At 42.6% G+C, this 15,919-nt stretch overlaps 1 protein-coding gene across 2 annotated transcripts in view; it reads right to left on the reverse strand.

Moving 5' to 3' along the window:
• Positions 1 to 4,245: 4,245 nt before the first annotated feature.
• The window catches only part of PTPRB (protein tyrosine phosphatase receptor type B), an 85,433-nt gene continuing 73,759 nt past the window's right edge, over positions 4,246 to 15,919 (reverse strand). For both annotated transcript variants that reach the window (XM_054026402.1, XM_054026411.1), the window contains 7 exons: positions 14,418 to 14,494; positions 13,486 to 13,620; positions 11,802 to 11,924; positions 11,434 to 11,597; positions 10,412 to 10,547; positions 5,826 to 5,946; positions 4,246 to 4,891 (listed from right to left, as the gene is read on the reverse strand). In XM_054026402.1, coding sequence (XP_053882377.1) covers positions 4,869 to 4,891; positions 5,826 to 5,946; positions 10,412 to 10,547; positions 11,434 to 11,597; positions 11,802 to 11,924; positions 13,486 to 13,620; positions 14,418 to 14,494 — 779 coding nt within the window. In that variant the 3' untranslated portion in view covers positions 4,246 to 4,868. The remainder of the gene's footprint in view (positions 4,892 to 5,825; positions 5,947 to 10,411; positions 10,548 to 11,433; positions 11,598 to 11,801; positions 11,925 to 13,485; positions 13,621 to 14,417; positions 14,495 to 15,919) is intronic.

Raw genomic sequence — 15,919 nt, forward strand, 5'->3', positions numbered from 1 at the left:
ACAGCTGAAAAAATGACCTTTGGATAAGAGAGTGCACACTGGTTACTAACGGCCAAGAGAAAAGTATTTGGGAGGAAAAAGCAAGCACCACTCAATAGCATATGGTGTATGTACTTCTCTCGCTCGCGCACAGTCGAGCAGAAAAAATTTAAGGCAACAGTCTTTGATGAATTTAATGTTCTCTGAAGACTGTCTCATTTAAAAATCAAACTCACTTATGACCTTTTTCCTAAACAGCAGGACAACACAAATCCATAAAGCAAAAGCAGTCCAATAGAAGACGAGGACATGAACTTAAATGAACTGTTTTATTCATGAACGATGTGTTAAATACACTCAAATATATTTGCTTTGTAGACTGGAGTTAAAAATATAAAAGTATACGTAACAAATACATAAATAAACAATAGTAGCATAGTTCTGTGCTCACCTAGTGTTTGTTAGAAACATAAATATGAATAATTATATAGCATATGAAAATGGAATATTTTCTGCAGCCATTTTTCTGAAACTTCACCCAGGCACAGAATTTATGACTTAAAAAAAATTGTTTAGCAATGTAAACTAGTGTGCCATTTGAGGACACTCTACAGTCAGCTACTTGACTTGACTTACTATATGGTTTTTAGCTTTCAAATTAAACAAAAAAAAAAAGCCAACCTGCAAATTACTCACCCAGCGTTACTGATACTCTATACCACAGTTCCACACTAGTCCATAGTCCTATGTATTTTCTGCTACAGTCATTCAACAAGGCCAATCTTATCTAGTTCATTGATCTGCTAGGTCATGAGTAACAAGCTGCTTTTACTTTGTGCAGCGTGGTGCCACAGGAGTGTCACTACACCAGCTAGAAAGCGGCTGGGCACAGGACAACAGGCCACAGGGAGCCTGCTAGTGCAACCTCATCTTTAATTCAGAGATGCACCCTCCAGGGACAATGGGACCCAGAATACAATGCTCAGAAGGCTGTCGCTGAGCACAGGGTCATCAAGAAAAATGACTGTCATCTTATGCTTCAGCCTATTCACACAACTGAATGTCCTTGAAGCATTGCCAGACAGGCAACTAATTGTATGCAATTGCGAGCCATGCTAGTTATGGCTAGTGCATTGTGTACAAAGACATGCAGTTGCTGTAAGCCATACCTCAGTATTACACATGAGTAGCTACAATCTATGGCTCTTGGACAAGTCACCGCAGCTCACCCCCCCCCTCCCCTTTTCCCAGATGGTAACTCTCAGGCCATTGCCACGCAGTTTAGGCATAGTAACTGTGAATTGTACTTGGTCTCACTTTGCTGTCTATTGTTGCAGCACTTTGCTTTCCAAGGCACAGCATCAACTCCATGGCATATTATGTAAGCTGAACACAAAGCCGCTCTTAGGTCTTTATGGGCACTACAGCTGAAGGGAAATTCTTTATGTAGCGGCCTAAGGAGTACTTTTTTTGGCAGGCATTTATCAAGCACCTTTAAGCCATATAAATAACTATAGCAGCAGATATAATTTATAGAGTTGCACTTTCATGACATCGTCACAGTGTGTCTATTGCAATCATTTATTTCAATGACCTAGTTGTAATTAAAAAAAATAAAAAAAAACTCTTCTCTAAATCTCTAGCTATGTTATATGAAAGTTTTTGCTAAAATAGGTAGTAGGCCTTGCATTGGTATTGCACAGACTAAAACAATTCATCACAATTGTTATTAAATACCTGTCAATCAAAAAAATGGTTAACGAAGGGCCCAGTCCTGCAAATGATGATGTACGTAAGTGCCATTGCTCATGTAAATAGTCCCATTGCCATTAATTGGACTAGTCACATTGGGGGGTGGGGGTGAGGGAGATTTACAAGCTTGGGCCCCAACTGTGCAAATCCTAGCTCAAGGGTTAACAACATCGAGTGTTGCTTTTTAACCTTACAATTGGAAACCATCAAGAAGGGGATTCTTAGCCATACAGTATATACAAATCTTCAGTTGAAGATTATTTTCCTTAACACCTGTCTTTCTTCAGTACTGCAGTTCCTTATAGTCCAGCCTTTTGCTTTAACAGTTCCCTATCGGTTCTGGCATTCTACTTCAAGGCACAATAAATATAATTAATTATACTAACTGGTGGCTTGCACCAAAAATATTACAGCGCTTCTGCCATTTATTTGTTCTTAGTTATACTGGCTCCATATGACTATGTCAGCTTATTAGCTAGCATGCAGAACCAGTCAGAGAGAGAGAGAGAGAGAGAGTGTGTGTGTGTGTGTGTGTGCGTGCGCGCATTGTCACATATCTAGGGAGAAATGGGAAGCTGTTCAAGAGCACTGTATGCGACCGTTTAGGGCTGCTCATCACTTTATTAAATGACGGGAGGCAAAAGTTCATGACCTAGAGGTACTGTTAGCATAAAGAAATGATGAAAACAGACTTTGGCTACGACATCATGTTTTGGCTGCTGATCTGTGCACGTTGCAGGCATAGCGGCAGGAAAACAACTTTAAAAAGAGGAATATGCTTTGTAGGCTTTTGAAAACCATGAACTACATATATACACCATTTACAATCATTGACTCGTGCCCGCCAAGCGTACACTATTGAACAGGTTTCAGTTCCTTAGCAGAAAAAAATGACATGGTACTAGCTCGTGAGGAATAGGGTATATGGTACATTTGATATTCCTTCGAAGTGTAATTGTACTGATGGTAACTAACCTCATGCTTCAATCACTGCTGCAAAAAGCAGGGAAGTAGATGAGGATGGACTCCAGCGCACATAAAGAAGGCTAGTGGTGGCTTTATGGATAAAGTAAGTGAGAGCAAGAGAGTGAGTGAGAGTGTGCGTGTGTGCGCGCACACGCACTTGCTTTATGGCTAAACTCTGTTTGTCTGGGGGTTCACCTGTGGAGCAAGGGGTCCACAGGCCAGGGAATCAAAGTCATTGTCACACAGAATTGTCCAAACAGTTAAAGCAGCTTAAAGCTTTTGAGCAGCTGTGAAACCTTGTATAAAGGGAGGTCTCTAGAGCAGCTGCAGGAAGGGTGTCTGGTAAGGAATAGGGGATGCCAGAGTGAGTGGCGAGGCACAGGGACTGTACGGATGGTCCTGTCTGTCTAGCGGAATTTGGGTGACCTGCAGTGTTTTTGAGTAGAAATCCCTGCTTGTTCTGTGTTGGCCAAATGCACCCACTCCACTGAGTGGAAAATTTGAGGAAAATTCTGCAAGGGCAGCCTTGGCGTTTTCCTCTGCTCTTCCATTGTCACCTTCATGGGTATTTCTGCAGCAGGGAGGGACTACCCCAGCATGCAGAGATGCAAAAAAAAGGCCTATGTCCTTCTCTCTTCCTGGAACCTGAGGCTCGGTTCCTTCTTCTCAACCCTAATACATGATTTTATTTTAATTCTGTGGACCAGGAGCTGTTTTCTCCTCACAGCTGGGGCTCTCCTGAAGTGCTGGCTGGGACAGTATTAAACTCTATGGGCCACACAGCCTGCAGTGGGGGTACTGACATGCCAAAGAACAGGGAATTTACAGCATCAGAGGCTTATTTGAACAAGTTCTCCTCCAAACAGCTCTGCCCCTTCCTTTCAACAAAAATATTCTAAATTTTTGTCTTGTGGCAGGCTAAGCTTTCGCCAGATAACCTGTGTGAGAGGAGATCGGAAGGCAGTCCAAACTACCAAGCCTTCCCTTTCTCCTTTGGAAAGGATTTTTCTTTACACAAAGCTTTCATTATATTTTAATAGCGAACAGTCCCTTTCCTGTTAATTCAAAGTGAGTTTTTATAAACACAAAGAAACAAATGCTATTGATTGGAGTGGTCAGATTACAGTATCTTCAAGGGAAAAGTGATCTCCAATAAAGAGCCATGGCAGCTTAAATGCCACTATTACTGTGAAAACTGTTTCCATCTTTGGCATCTGTAAATCTGTATATTCCTGGGGGGGTCTATACTGATGTTATCCAGCCCAGCCTACTCTTTAAACTCTCTTGATAATGACTTTTATTTTAAAGAGGGATAAAAATTGCCAGGTTTTGCATCCTCACAGAAGTAAGTCTCTGCATGTCAGTCCGGGTGAATGTACGTGTAGTTTATTTATTGTCTTTGGCTGCTGTATGCATTCATTTACATAGTCATGTAGGTCAAATCTAAATCTGACCTCCCATCAGAGTAAAAGACGAGTTCTATTAAACTTCAAGGCAACATATGTTAATATTTTTTCACTAACATTTAGATTACAGTGAAACAGTTGCTCATAGTGAAGTGGACGGTTTTTTATTTGGATGTTAATGAGCTTTTGGTAAATGGTACATTGCAGTGCCCTGGCATTGTGGATTTCATCCATTCTGATCAAATCACAAGCAATCAGCAATCAATTTAAAGTTTAGAATTCCTATGTAGGACTACTATCTTTTATCTAACATGTATCTTATTTCATCTTGTGAACACTGAGTCAGCTAAAAAGGCTGGCTATCCTTAATGGATTTTTCTTGTATATTAAGTGCCAATACATAACCTATTCCAAACTCAGCAGTTCTTTTTGACACACAGTTTAAAATAGTTTATGTAGAAAAGTTCCTAAAAACTTTAGTATGGAAAAATAGTATTATCTGAAGCTTAATATTAATATAAACATTATAGAAAAAATACATATTTACATAACACCAAAATACAATTATGTACAATAATATCTATTACACTTAAATTATATATCTTTAAAAAAATCACCAGACCAATAAATTATACAAAGCTTCAATAGAAATGTCTGGCGCTTCTCTAGTGCATGAAACACACACACACACACACGCACACTCACTCACACTCACTCACACAAAGTTAACAGATGTGATCACAAAAGCAGGTGTCTGTTACATTCTTAGTGTCTCGAATAAACAGCATCTGAAAGCAAGGAAAACAGATTAGAAAAATCACCAGTCTGTTTTATTTTCATCTTTAGCAGATGAATATGCTGTGTGGAGAAGTGGCGGAGCACCAGCACTGTCTAGTGATTGGTATGACAAGAGGGAGGCACTGAGCAAGTTCCCACTCACAGCTCCGCCATAACACTTCAGTCAGGAGTTGTACAACTCCTGTTATTTCAGTCTTTGGCCTCTCACATGTGGAGGTGGGAGTCAGATCACCAAATTCTTTTCCACTTGAGAAAGAAGCCAGGCTTTGAAGATAGGTCATCAACAATGGAAAGCAAATGTCACTAATTACTGTTAAAAATCACTTGTGTTGCACTGGAAATACACATGGTGTTTCATGAACATAAAACATTTTCTCTCTCCCAACAAGCTTATAAGTAAAATGGGCCAGACAAATGTGAGATGTGAAGTAAGAATATGCAAGGGAAACCAGGAACAGACAGTTGGTGAAGTGAAGGAGGAAGCAAATATTTTTGGGTGGAGTGAATTTTAATGAGGAGGAGAGAGGCTTGGAGGTTGTTCCTATCATAGGGGACATCTTAATAGTGTGTACAATAGCAAGAGTGTGAAAGAAAGCTAAAGGGCGTAGTAAGGTGATGGCACTGGGAGGTGTATAAGGTGTGAGTGGGTGGTGTAGGAGGAAATGAGATCAGAGACTTAGGTGTGGAGGTGAAGCTGGGATTTAATGGGGAAGCCAATGGAGAGGAGAATGAGATGGCCAGAGTGACAAGAGAGGAAGACAACTGTAGCACCAGCATTTTGGATAGAGTGGAAGGGAGCAGAGGTGAGAAAGAAAGTCTGACAGGAGGTTATAATAACCCAGGCAAGAGATTATGCAATATGTCCCTGGCTATTAAATTGTGAATCTGAAACACTTTATAATTCAATAACTTTGTCCTACCTACCTCTGTGATACTCTGGATTCACATTTTCATATATTGGAAACAAGGGATTTTCTTGTTCACTGCGTAGCTTTCTTGCTCTTAACACGTCTCTCACACACTGATGTAAATAGACATACTGACACTAGAAAAGAGGGAGGGAGGTGTCAGAAATGAGTGAAATCTGCAAAGGAGTAAGAGGGTCTTACACTCAGATGCCATTGAATGGTAAAACATGGAGTGTTTTGCAACACCTTTGTTCCAAGGGAGATAAAAAGCCATGTCAGTTGTTATAGGAATGTGATCTTTTTCATAAGATTTTTATTTGAGTGGGTTTGGAAAATTCTCCAATGAAAATTTTTTCCACTGGAAAACAGCATTTTGTTGAAACTGAAAATTCCTATAGGAGCATGTCAATATCAACAACATTTCTTTTCAAAAAGAAATAAAAAAAAAAGTTTCCAAAAATGTCAAAATGTTCTGTTTTGACAAATTTGGAATGGAATGTTTAAATTTTTCCAAATCAAAATGGACTTTTAGTTTTGAAATAGCTTTCATTTCATACTGTTAAAATAATGAAAAAATTAAAATATTGAAATAAAAATGAAATGTTTCCATTGACTTAAAACTTGAAATTTTTCCAAAATTTTCTGGGAAATTGCAGAATTATTTCATTTCATTCTGATTCAGAACTAAACCAATTTTGAAATAGCAGAAATTCCTGTGACATGGACATTCTGGGTTCTGCACAACTGATCTTTATAGCAGCTTTCCAGTTCACTGTTGCTACCCATGCAAAACATTAAGCCTCATGTGACACAATGAAATAAGCCCTAGTCAAGTATGTTTTTCTACCTTCCTGATAACAAGAGTAGGATGTGCTCAGGGCTACTTCCATGCTTAGCAGGGAAGTGCAGTTAGGCCCTATTTATACTGGACAAGGAAAGCCTGTGGGATACTTTTCTAACAAATTATATTTAAATATGGATGTTTTTTACCAGAAGGAGTCTATGTTCTTTCCCTTGCCAGTGCTGACAGGACTTAAATGTGCTATAAACTGTTTATTAGACTATGATATTGGCTGTGACGTCCCGAGTTTTCCAGAAAGGTTAGCCCTTGTCTATGTAGGCCAAGTGAACTGTGTTGTCTCCTTTCTAAGGATAGTGTTTGAATAGTTTACTAGAAAGGAGCTAAGATGTTGTTTTGACCAGTGTGGACAGGACCTAACTGATATGATCTGCTATTTACCCAGGTTGCCTTTGCTTATACATAAAATGCTAATTCCCCATGCCTGGCCATTCTCTCAGACCAATGACCACAGGAACACTAGCATTACACGACAAATGTATTATAGTACCCATAGACCCGTAGACATTAGTGAATACGTCCTCATACTAAGGCTCTTGCTTTTAATTTTACTTTGCCTTAAAGGCATCATTGCCCTGGGGAATACAATTTTTTTTCAACAATTTCTCTTCATTTGCATAACAAGTTTAATTGTTGCTCTATACTTTTTTCTCTACTGTCCTCTCTCTGGGAAAATTATGAAACCTGCTGTCATGCACATAAGGCTGCTGTCTCCAGGGAACAGAATTCTGCACCCCACTCACCTATTCAGTGGAAATCTGGCCAGGCCACAGCATCTTCAGTTAGCAGATACTGCTAAGGGCTCTTGCTGTGAGTGAAATGGGACAGTGATTCCCTGCCAGTTAGGCAGCTGTGGAGACTGCTCCCTACCATGCTAACCAATATTATTTCATTGTTTCCTTGTGCTCTCCTGTGGTCTCTTGTCTGGAGTTTACAATCTATGTCTCACGCAGGGGCTGTCTTTTCATTCTGGGTCCATACATTGTGAAGCACAATGGGACCCTGCTCCATGACTGGGGCTCTGAAGTGCAGGGGTGGCAGGTTATATGGGCCCATGGTGCCCATGCTCCAGCAAATCCAGGGCATGGGGACTCAGCTCTACCAATGTTCGGGGTTGGGTCTCTCCCCTGGCCCCATGCGTGCCTCCCCCGGAGTGTCCCTGCCTGCACCCTGGGCAGTGGGCGGCTGCCCTACTGCTCCGCTCTGCGCTCTCTCGCCAGCCGCTGCTGGCTACAAAAGGGAGCGGCACCGGCAGCAGACTGAGGCGGCAGCTGAGGAGGAGGGGAAGAGGCACACACGTGATGGCAGCCCTCTCCTCCCCCTCCCCGGCAGCCACCACAGGGGAGGCGAGGGGGCTTCCTGGACCTGAGAGGAGCCTAGTCCCTAGGAGCAGGTGCACTGATTGTGCTGGGTGAGTGTGCTGCCGGGGGGAGAGAGAGGTCCCCCTCCCCCAGAGCTCACTGCTGCCAGCGGGGAGCAGGTTGGGGGGGACTGTGGAGTCCTCTTCTCTGGTCCCAGCCCCAGGGTAGTCTGACTGCACCCCAAACTCCTCATCCCCAGCCCCACCCCCCACCCCAGAGCCTGCACACCCAGCCAGAGCCCTCACCCCCTCGCACTTCAACCCTCTGCCCTAGCCTTGAGCCCCTCCCACATCCCAAACCCTTCATCCCCAGCCAGAGCTCTCATCCCCCCCACCCACCCCCATATAGTGCAATATAGGGAAACTGTTAAACGCTTACGGTTTCCAGTCCATTTTTACATTATTTTAAAAAATATATATCGGCTTACAAGACAGGTGTTGGGGGGGGGGGCGGACTTGGACCCGTTCTGGGCACCACCAAGAATTATACAAACTTGCCGCCCCGCCAAGGTGCTACTTCAATATAAATAATAGAGTGACCACTTCCATCTGCCCACCTTCCCCATCCTGGGCTCTCCCAAATTAATAGGTGAAAATAAAACCTTCTCTTTACATAAATACAGAAGTGGATTTTGGAAGTTTTTCTAATGAAGCCATGAGTCATGAATCTGGTTCATGCCAGATACCTCAGGTTCAGTGGAGCCTGGAACTCCAGCACTTCCCAAAATAGTTTACTAAACACAACCCTTGTAGTAGTTACCTCCACCCCAGAATTATGGGATACCTTCAACACAGGGAGAAGCACCAAGAAAAGGAGAAAATCATTTATAAAAGGTTTGTTAGAACTTCTTTCTGTGCTGGATGCGCTCCCTAAACTGGGAAGGGAAGAGATCAGAATATTAATCTGGGCTCAATTCAGTTCTCATTTTTGCTACGATTTTACCCCGGGATTGTTCTGGGGATTCTCACTGTTTGCAGTATTGAGCCTGTCTACTCCAGGAGCTCAGGTGGGACTCGAGCCATCACTGCAAGGGTTCGGGATAAGATGGAAGAGGTGCTGGTAGCTGTGGTGGGTTGTTTCCACAGCATAGTATATGAGTTCTCCACACTCCTGTCAGACATTTTACCTGGGTAGGGCATCTGATTGGGACTTTCTGCCAGGCCGACCCCGAGGATCCACAACCAGGTCTGGGAAACTCTGACTTTGTACTAACTAGAGCTCTTCAGTGATTAAGATAGCCTTGAAATGAAATTCATGTCTTCTCATGCCCATGTGCGGCTTTTGCAGACGTCAGCAAACTTAGCCACCCATAACATAACCTCCGAATTGCAACAAAAAGCTACACTGGTATCAGGCTGCACAGCCCAGTAAACCCACTCCAATTTCTCTATTATCACGTTCCACAGAGACAATGTACAAGCTGTGTCCATTACTCTCTGTTATTAAATTAGTCCCTAAGTGTTAAGCCACCATTCTCTGAAAGTGATTTTCCTGCACTTTTAAAAGCATAAAAGACCTGCTTATCCTGTGCTAACAGAATAGATTCAGTCCCTTCTGTATAATGCATTAGGAAAAGATTGATCTTTCTTCCCAATAGCATAATGAAAGATGGACACGTCAGCCCAGTAAGTACAAGGACACCACACAGCTGCAAGGTCAGAGTGCTACCGTTTTAAAATAATAAACACTTGAGTAATTTTCTCCATCCTCCATTGTTTTCTCCCTTTACGTCCGCCTAGCTATCCATCTTAGTGCCCATCTCCAATGTACTTAAATGCTTATGTTCCTTCCCCAAATATATTTATATAACTCAGTAACTCCAGTGCAATGTGCTGTTAAAGGTCTGCTGCATTACATTCATGGGGATGACTGCAGTTCAGTGGTGGGTGAAGTGATCCCTATTTCTAAGATGTGAATAGAACTTGATATGTAAGGGCCTGATGCAGCTCCATGGAAGGCAATGGAAAAAATTCCCACTAGCTTCAGCAGGAATTAGATCAGGTTCTAAGTGCTACAGTACTAGGGTGACCAGACGTCACGATAAAATCCAGACAGTCCCGATATTTAGGTGTTTGTCCCACGTCCTGACCGATCTTTGGTTGGGACGCAATTTGTCCCGATATTTCGGTCTGCCGGCAGCACTTGGCTTTTTTTTTTTTGCTCCGCCGGCGGATACCCCCCATGTGTCCCGATATTTTCTTCCTCTCATCTGGTCACACTATACAGTATCTGTTAACTATCTTACAGTGGTGCCACAAGGCCTAATTTATGAACAGTTGTGAAGTGCTTTGAGATCCTCAGATGAAACACTCTCTGTGTTCAAACTATTATTAGTATATGAATGATGAAGATGTGCCGTTCTGTGCCATATCCAAAGCTTACCTCTGTCTGAACCATGTGAACCCTGTGAAGTCTTAGATCATGCACTGCTCCATAAATATCCACTGAGTCCTTAGAGTCTAGTTGCTGAAGGATTCGGTCCAGTGCAATGAATGTGCCTGTCCTACCAACACCAGCACTGAAAAGAGATGGAAAATACAAACCCACTGGGTCAAAGCTCTCGCCATCTTTACATTTCACTCAGATTTGCATTGCTATAGATTCATCATGGTCTTTGGTCTCACTATACAAGTGGCAGCTCTAGGATTTCAGATGTGAATAGTTTACAGTGGAGCTAGATTTTTCGTTTGGAGTCACAGAAGAACTGGTTGTGATATCTCCTGCTTGTCACTATGGATCAAGTTAGGCTGACAGTTCAATATATCCAAATCTGTTTGTAAGGAGACCTTCAAGCTGTTTTCTTTCTAGAGATGAACCAGCAGATTCAGACTATGACCCTGAATAAGGACCCAAATGTTGTAGTTAACCTACAAAGCTTTACATTTTTGGGTGAGGTTCTTTGGCCTGTGTTATGCAGGAGGTCAGATTAGATGGTCACAATGGTCCCTTCTGGCCTTAAACATCTATGAAGATCTGGACACACATTTGCAGCTCTGATTTACCCCTAGTTACATTTTTTCTTAATTAAAAAGGGGTAATGAGACTTTGGGCCAGAGCCAGCAATGCAAAGGAGACTTAAAATATCTGCCAGAATGCAGCAGCTGAGGGTCCCCCTGGAATAGCAGGTGTGCCAGGGACAGTGCTCTAGTGGTCCTACCCAGAGGCAGGACCTCCTCAGAACTGTTATTCACTGCCACTAGTTGGGCACCCAGCATCTCCCAGGATGAGGGGATGTGTGTCAAACACTGCTCTGGACCACCTAGCCCACAGTCTCTCGATTAAAGCCTGGGCTGTTCTATAGAAATTTAAGCAAAAGTTACCCCCTGACAGACACCAACAGTAGAGATCTTTTAAATATATTTGATAAAACTCCTGAACCAATGACATCCTGCTTTCATTTATACCTGCAGTGCAGAATGGTTGGTCCGGTGTCCAGAGTCCTGTTGATATAATCCCTTACAGTTCTTACAAATTGGATCAGGGACTGGGTGGTCTCTGGAACTCCATGGTCTGGCCATACTGTGTAATGAAAGTGACGAATGAGCCTCTTGGAGTCAAGCTGCTCTTCCTGTCAGATCACAGAAATAAGGATAATTAGAACAGTTAAGAGGCAGATGTTCTAACACACCATGTCTTTGTAATGAACATCATGTTCTGTTACAGCTGTCACTAGGGAATAGGTCACTGGAGAGCAATCAGGATGTGTGAGGTTTAACCATTCTAAGTTTTCCTAACAGATTTTTAAAAAATAAAATAAAATAAATAAACATACACTACAAATTTTAAACTCTCTTATTGTCCATTCCGGAAGCACTGACTCAGATAGCATCTCAACTATCAGGTCTCCGTAATACAAGGAATCCTGGTCCAGGGGCCAGTAATGATCGCACTTCACCTGTATGGACAAAGAAAAGAGTGTTTCAATAATAACAAACAGCTGGAGCCAACCTGTCATATTTAAACAACTTATCTGCTCAATTTTTGCACAGGGTTCCTAACTGTCCCCGCTTCCAGGGAGGCAAGAAGCAGTCATGCATCAGTAGATGGACAATTAAGGCAGCTAAAATAATCCATATGCACATGTAATCAACAAAGGACCTAAACACGTGCTTAACTAAGTATGCAAGAGGTCCCACTGAATTAGGCATTGCTTAAGTACTTTGCTACGTCAGGGCCTAAACAGCAAAAAGCATTTCTACATACAGTTATGATTGCTTGCACTCTTTAGACTATGTTTAAAGCAGAGGTTGATCTGGGCTGATTCGGTGAACCAGTACTTAAGTCTCTAGCTCTTTTATTTGCTAAAGACAACCTTACACCTTACATGCTTACCTTACATCTTTAGTTGCTAAAGACAACCTTACAACCATACATGATCAGAGTATGAACCAATTCAATGATATCTACCTGAGTCTGAAGAAAGCCTGACACAACAGCTCTGAAAGAAGCATGCATTGTCTTATTCATGACAAGGGTATCTTAATTATAAAGCCTAATGTTTGCAATTTAAATGTCAACATTGTTAACTATTTTACTGTTGATCAAAGCACATGAAAGCACATGAAAAGAGGAGGGATGATCATATTAAGAAGATCAGCTGTGAGTAGAGTCTTGTCTTGACAACTCAAGAAGATGGCGCGTGGACCGCTACTTCCCATGCTTCCCCGCAATTCAATCTCTGGTTTAAAGAGTGATTGGGAATGCAGGGAGGCTGCTCTGGCTTTTAAAAAAAAAACACAAAACAAATGCAATGGACTTGGATGTAACCATTACCTGTGTGTGTCTATATGGGGGCATCAGGGAAGGAAAGAATATTTATGATTTTCCAAGTTTAGTCACTTGCTTTGTACCATACATAGAAGATGTTTTTATGGTGGCTCATATTCAGATTACAGCACTATAAGTTTTATGAGGTTGTCATGGACAGTGAAATAAGTAAGTGTAAGGCCCAGAGAAGTTTCATAATTGTAATATACTAACCTTAAATAAATAGACTATGAAGTACATATAATGCATGGCGCTTATCTCATTATTTTTATTGATTTCCACCTTTGTCCTCCCATATCTCAACCCTTTGTACATTGTGCAGTGGGTTCTATTCTTAGCTCTCTCACTGACCCGCTGTGTGTTACCTTGGATTAGTCACTTCACCTCTTTGTGCCTCTGCTTCCCCACGTATCCTTTTTCTGTCTTGTCTATTTAGGCCACAAGGGCCAGATGTTTAAAGGCATGCAGGCACCTAACTCCTACTGCAATCAAAAGAGATTTAGGTGCCTAAATAGCTTCAAAAACCTGGTTCTAAGCTCGTAAGGGCAGGCATTGTCTCTTACTATGTGTCACTGCCTAGCATAATGGGACTTTGATCTCAGCTGATGTCTGTGGGTGTTAGTGTCATACAAATAATAAATACAAAATTTAAAAATAGTAATGAATAAGCAAGAAACCTCGCTACTCACTCGGCCCTTCTCGACACACTGGGTTACCATGACAATATTGTGAACATTCTGTTCCCATGCCATCTTCCAGAAATCATCTTTGGTGCCAGGCAAAGGGCCCTGAGTCGCAATGTATTCCCTGCGAAAATTATTGCCCTACGAATTCAGGAAATTCCAGTTAGTTTCTATAATGCCAGAAAACAGACCTTATAGCAACTGCAAACAAACCACCACTGTTATGACATCAACATCTTCACTGCAGCCACAGCTTGAAAACTAAAGGACGCCCTAAAGTCTGGAAGCAGAAGGCTGGTGGGAGCAGGGAGGAGGAAGAGAAAGTGCCAGTGTATTTAAATATTGCTGGAAGGTATTTATTAGAATTAGTCAGAGATTTTTCATCTTTCTATTGTGTTCAGCACTGCCCTAGGCATTTTGAACCACTGTTTTGTTTTGTTGTTTGCCGTTAATTAACTGAGCTCTCGATTGAAATCTGGATCGTTAGGGCTCTGCTATTATTAATCATAATTCCCTGGCAAAGGGCACAACTGTAATCTCAGCCCATTTCACCATAATACATGGTGCAAACACTTTCAGGATGCAATACAAGTCCGGAAGTATGATCTCAGTGATAGCTATGCTTCTTGCAGAAATTGTATAAAAACAGTGACCTTTCAGAAGTTGTCTTTGGCCAATTATAACAACAATCTTATATGACTATAGCAATCCAGGGAAGAGGTTTTAAGAGCTGACTGAATCAGTCTCAGTTAACTGAATGGCAATCAGACATGGCCTTTCAGAACACACACAAAAACAGTTCTCAGACTTTTAGTTAAAACCAGTGAAAATATGAAAGGAGGGAGCCCTAAGAATCTAGCTACATGTTAAGTTTCATAGGAAGGTGAAATTATCATTGGAGAGACAAGGACTATAAAAAACACCACTGAGCCACTTACTGGTATGTAGCTTGCATTAATATAATCTGAGCAAGGATCATCATCTACATTGGAAAGCTTCACTCTCGACGAATCATCTGGGAAGAAATGTATTACAAGAGGTTTATGCCTAGGTCTTGATTTTTCATCCCTTTCACATAAATGGAAATGTGCCCATGTTAAAATACCAACTGCACTTTCACGGTCAGAGTTGGAAGGTTTGTTTGCAAATGATAGCCACCCACATTTGTACAACACCTTTCACCAGGGGGGTTCCAAGGCACATGGCGGCCGATAACGAGATTGTATGCAAGGAGCTAGAACCGCAAAGGTCCATAGGCGCGTAATTGCCTCGTTCGGCACCTCAGTCCACAAGGTAGGTGCCACCGGCATGCTCAAAACTACCGCTAAGCTCCTGCCTACCCTGGTAAGTGTCTACATTTCCGATGGTGGGCATGTGCAAAGCTGCCTCACAGCTGATACCCACCCACAGCTAACGAACTGCTCAGAATTGTTGCTCAAGCTGAAGCTCGAAAGCAGGATTCTCAAGCTAGTGGTTTCCCACCAATCTCACGTGTGGGGCCCGACCCCAGAGATGTTGGGGCACACCTTCAGGATCAGCCATCACACAAACGAGAGTGTGAGCGTCTGTCCCCAAGCGTAGTGGCCAGAGTATTCACTTAGGATGCAGGAAATCCAGGTTTAAGGCCCTCCTCCAATTATTTATACTAAGTGGAAAGCTCCAACGGGAGAGACTGAGAGAGATCCACCCACAATACACAATGCCCTGTGGGCTAGGAACTCTCCTTAGATGTGGGATTTGTGGGTTCAAGTCCTGGTTTCAAATCTGAGTGGAGATTTGAAAACAGGTCTCCCACATTCCAAGTGAGTGCTATAAACACAGGGCTATTGGCTACAGTGGGGTAGGTCTCTTGTCTTTCAGGGGAATGGTCTGGGTTTCATCTGCTAGGGCATGGGCTTACCCAGCTCAGGTGTCTAATGTCAGGAGAGGATTCATGGTGGAGAATTCTGAGTGGAGGGAGGTGCCTCCCTCTGGCCTGTCAGGTAAGTAATGGCCCAGACCAATGGGAGCAGATGCCTAAGTACGTTTGTGAATCTGGGCCCTTAGTCCTGTCTCCTTCCTTTTGCATGACACTGATGGTTTCACAGGATCCCTGTGTTGGGTGCCTACCTCCCCTCATGCATTGATGGGGAGCCTAAATGTCTAACTCAGAATGGAGGGCTGGGCAGGGCACCTAGTGGTTAGGCTCTGCAATGCCTAAGTACCTTTGTGGATTTAGCCCAGGGAGACTTCACCCCATTTTTCCACAGGTGAGCGCAATCCCATTGTAGAGCACAAGCCTCTTCCCTGGTTGTGCTCTGGTGGATGCCAGCTACTTGAAAGAGGTAGGGAGTTAAGGTAATGGTGGGACTGTGGCTGCATCCCTCTTTACCTCTGAAGGCAGGGCCAGCTATGCACGGAGGACAGCATACAGTCTTCCCCTTGACAGAACATCAGTGTC

Source organism: Malaclemys terrapin, chromosome 1 (genome assembly GCF_027887155.1).
Source record: "Malaclemys terrapin pileata isolate rMalTer1 chromosome 1, rMalTer1.hap1, whole genome shotgun sequence".
Classification (NCBI taxonomy): domain Eukaryota; kingdom Metazoa; phylum Chordata; order Testudines; family Emydidae; genus Malaclemys; species Malaclemys terrapin.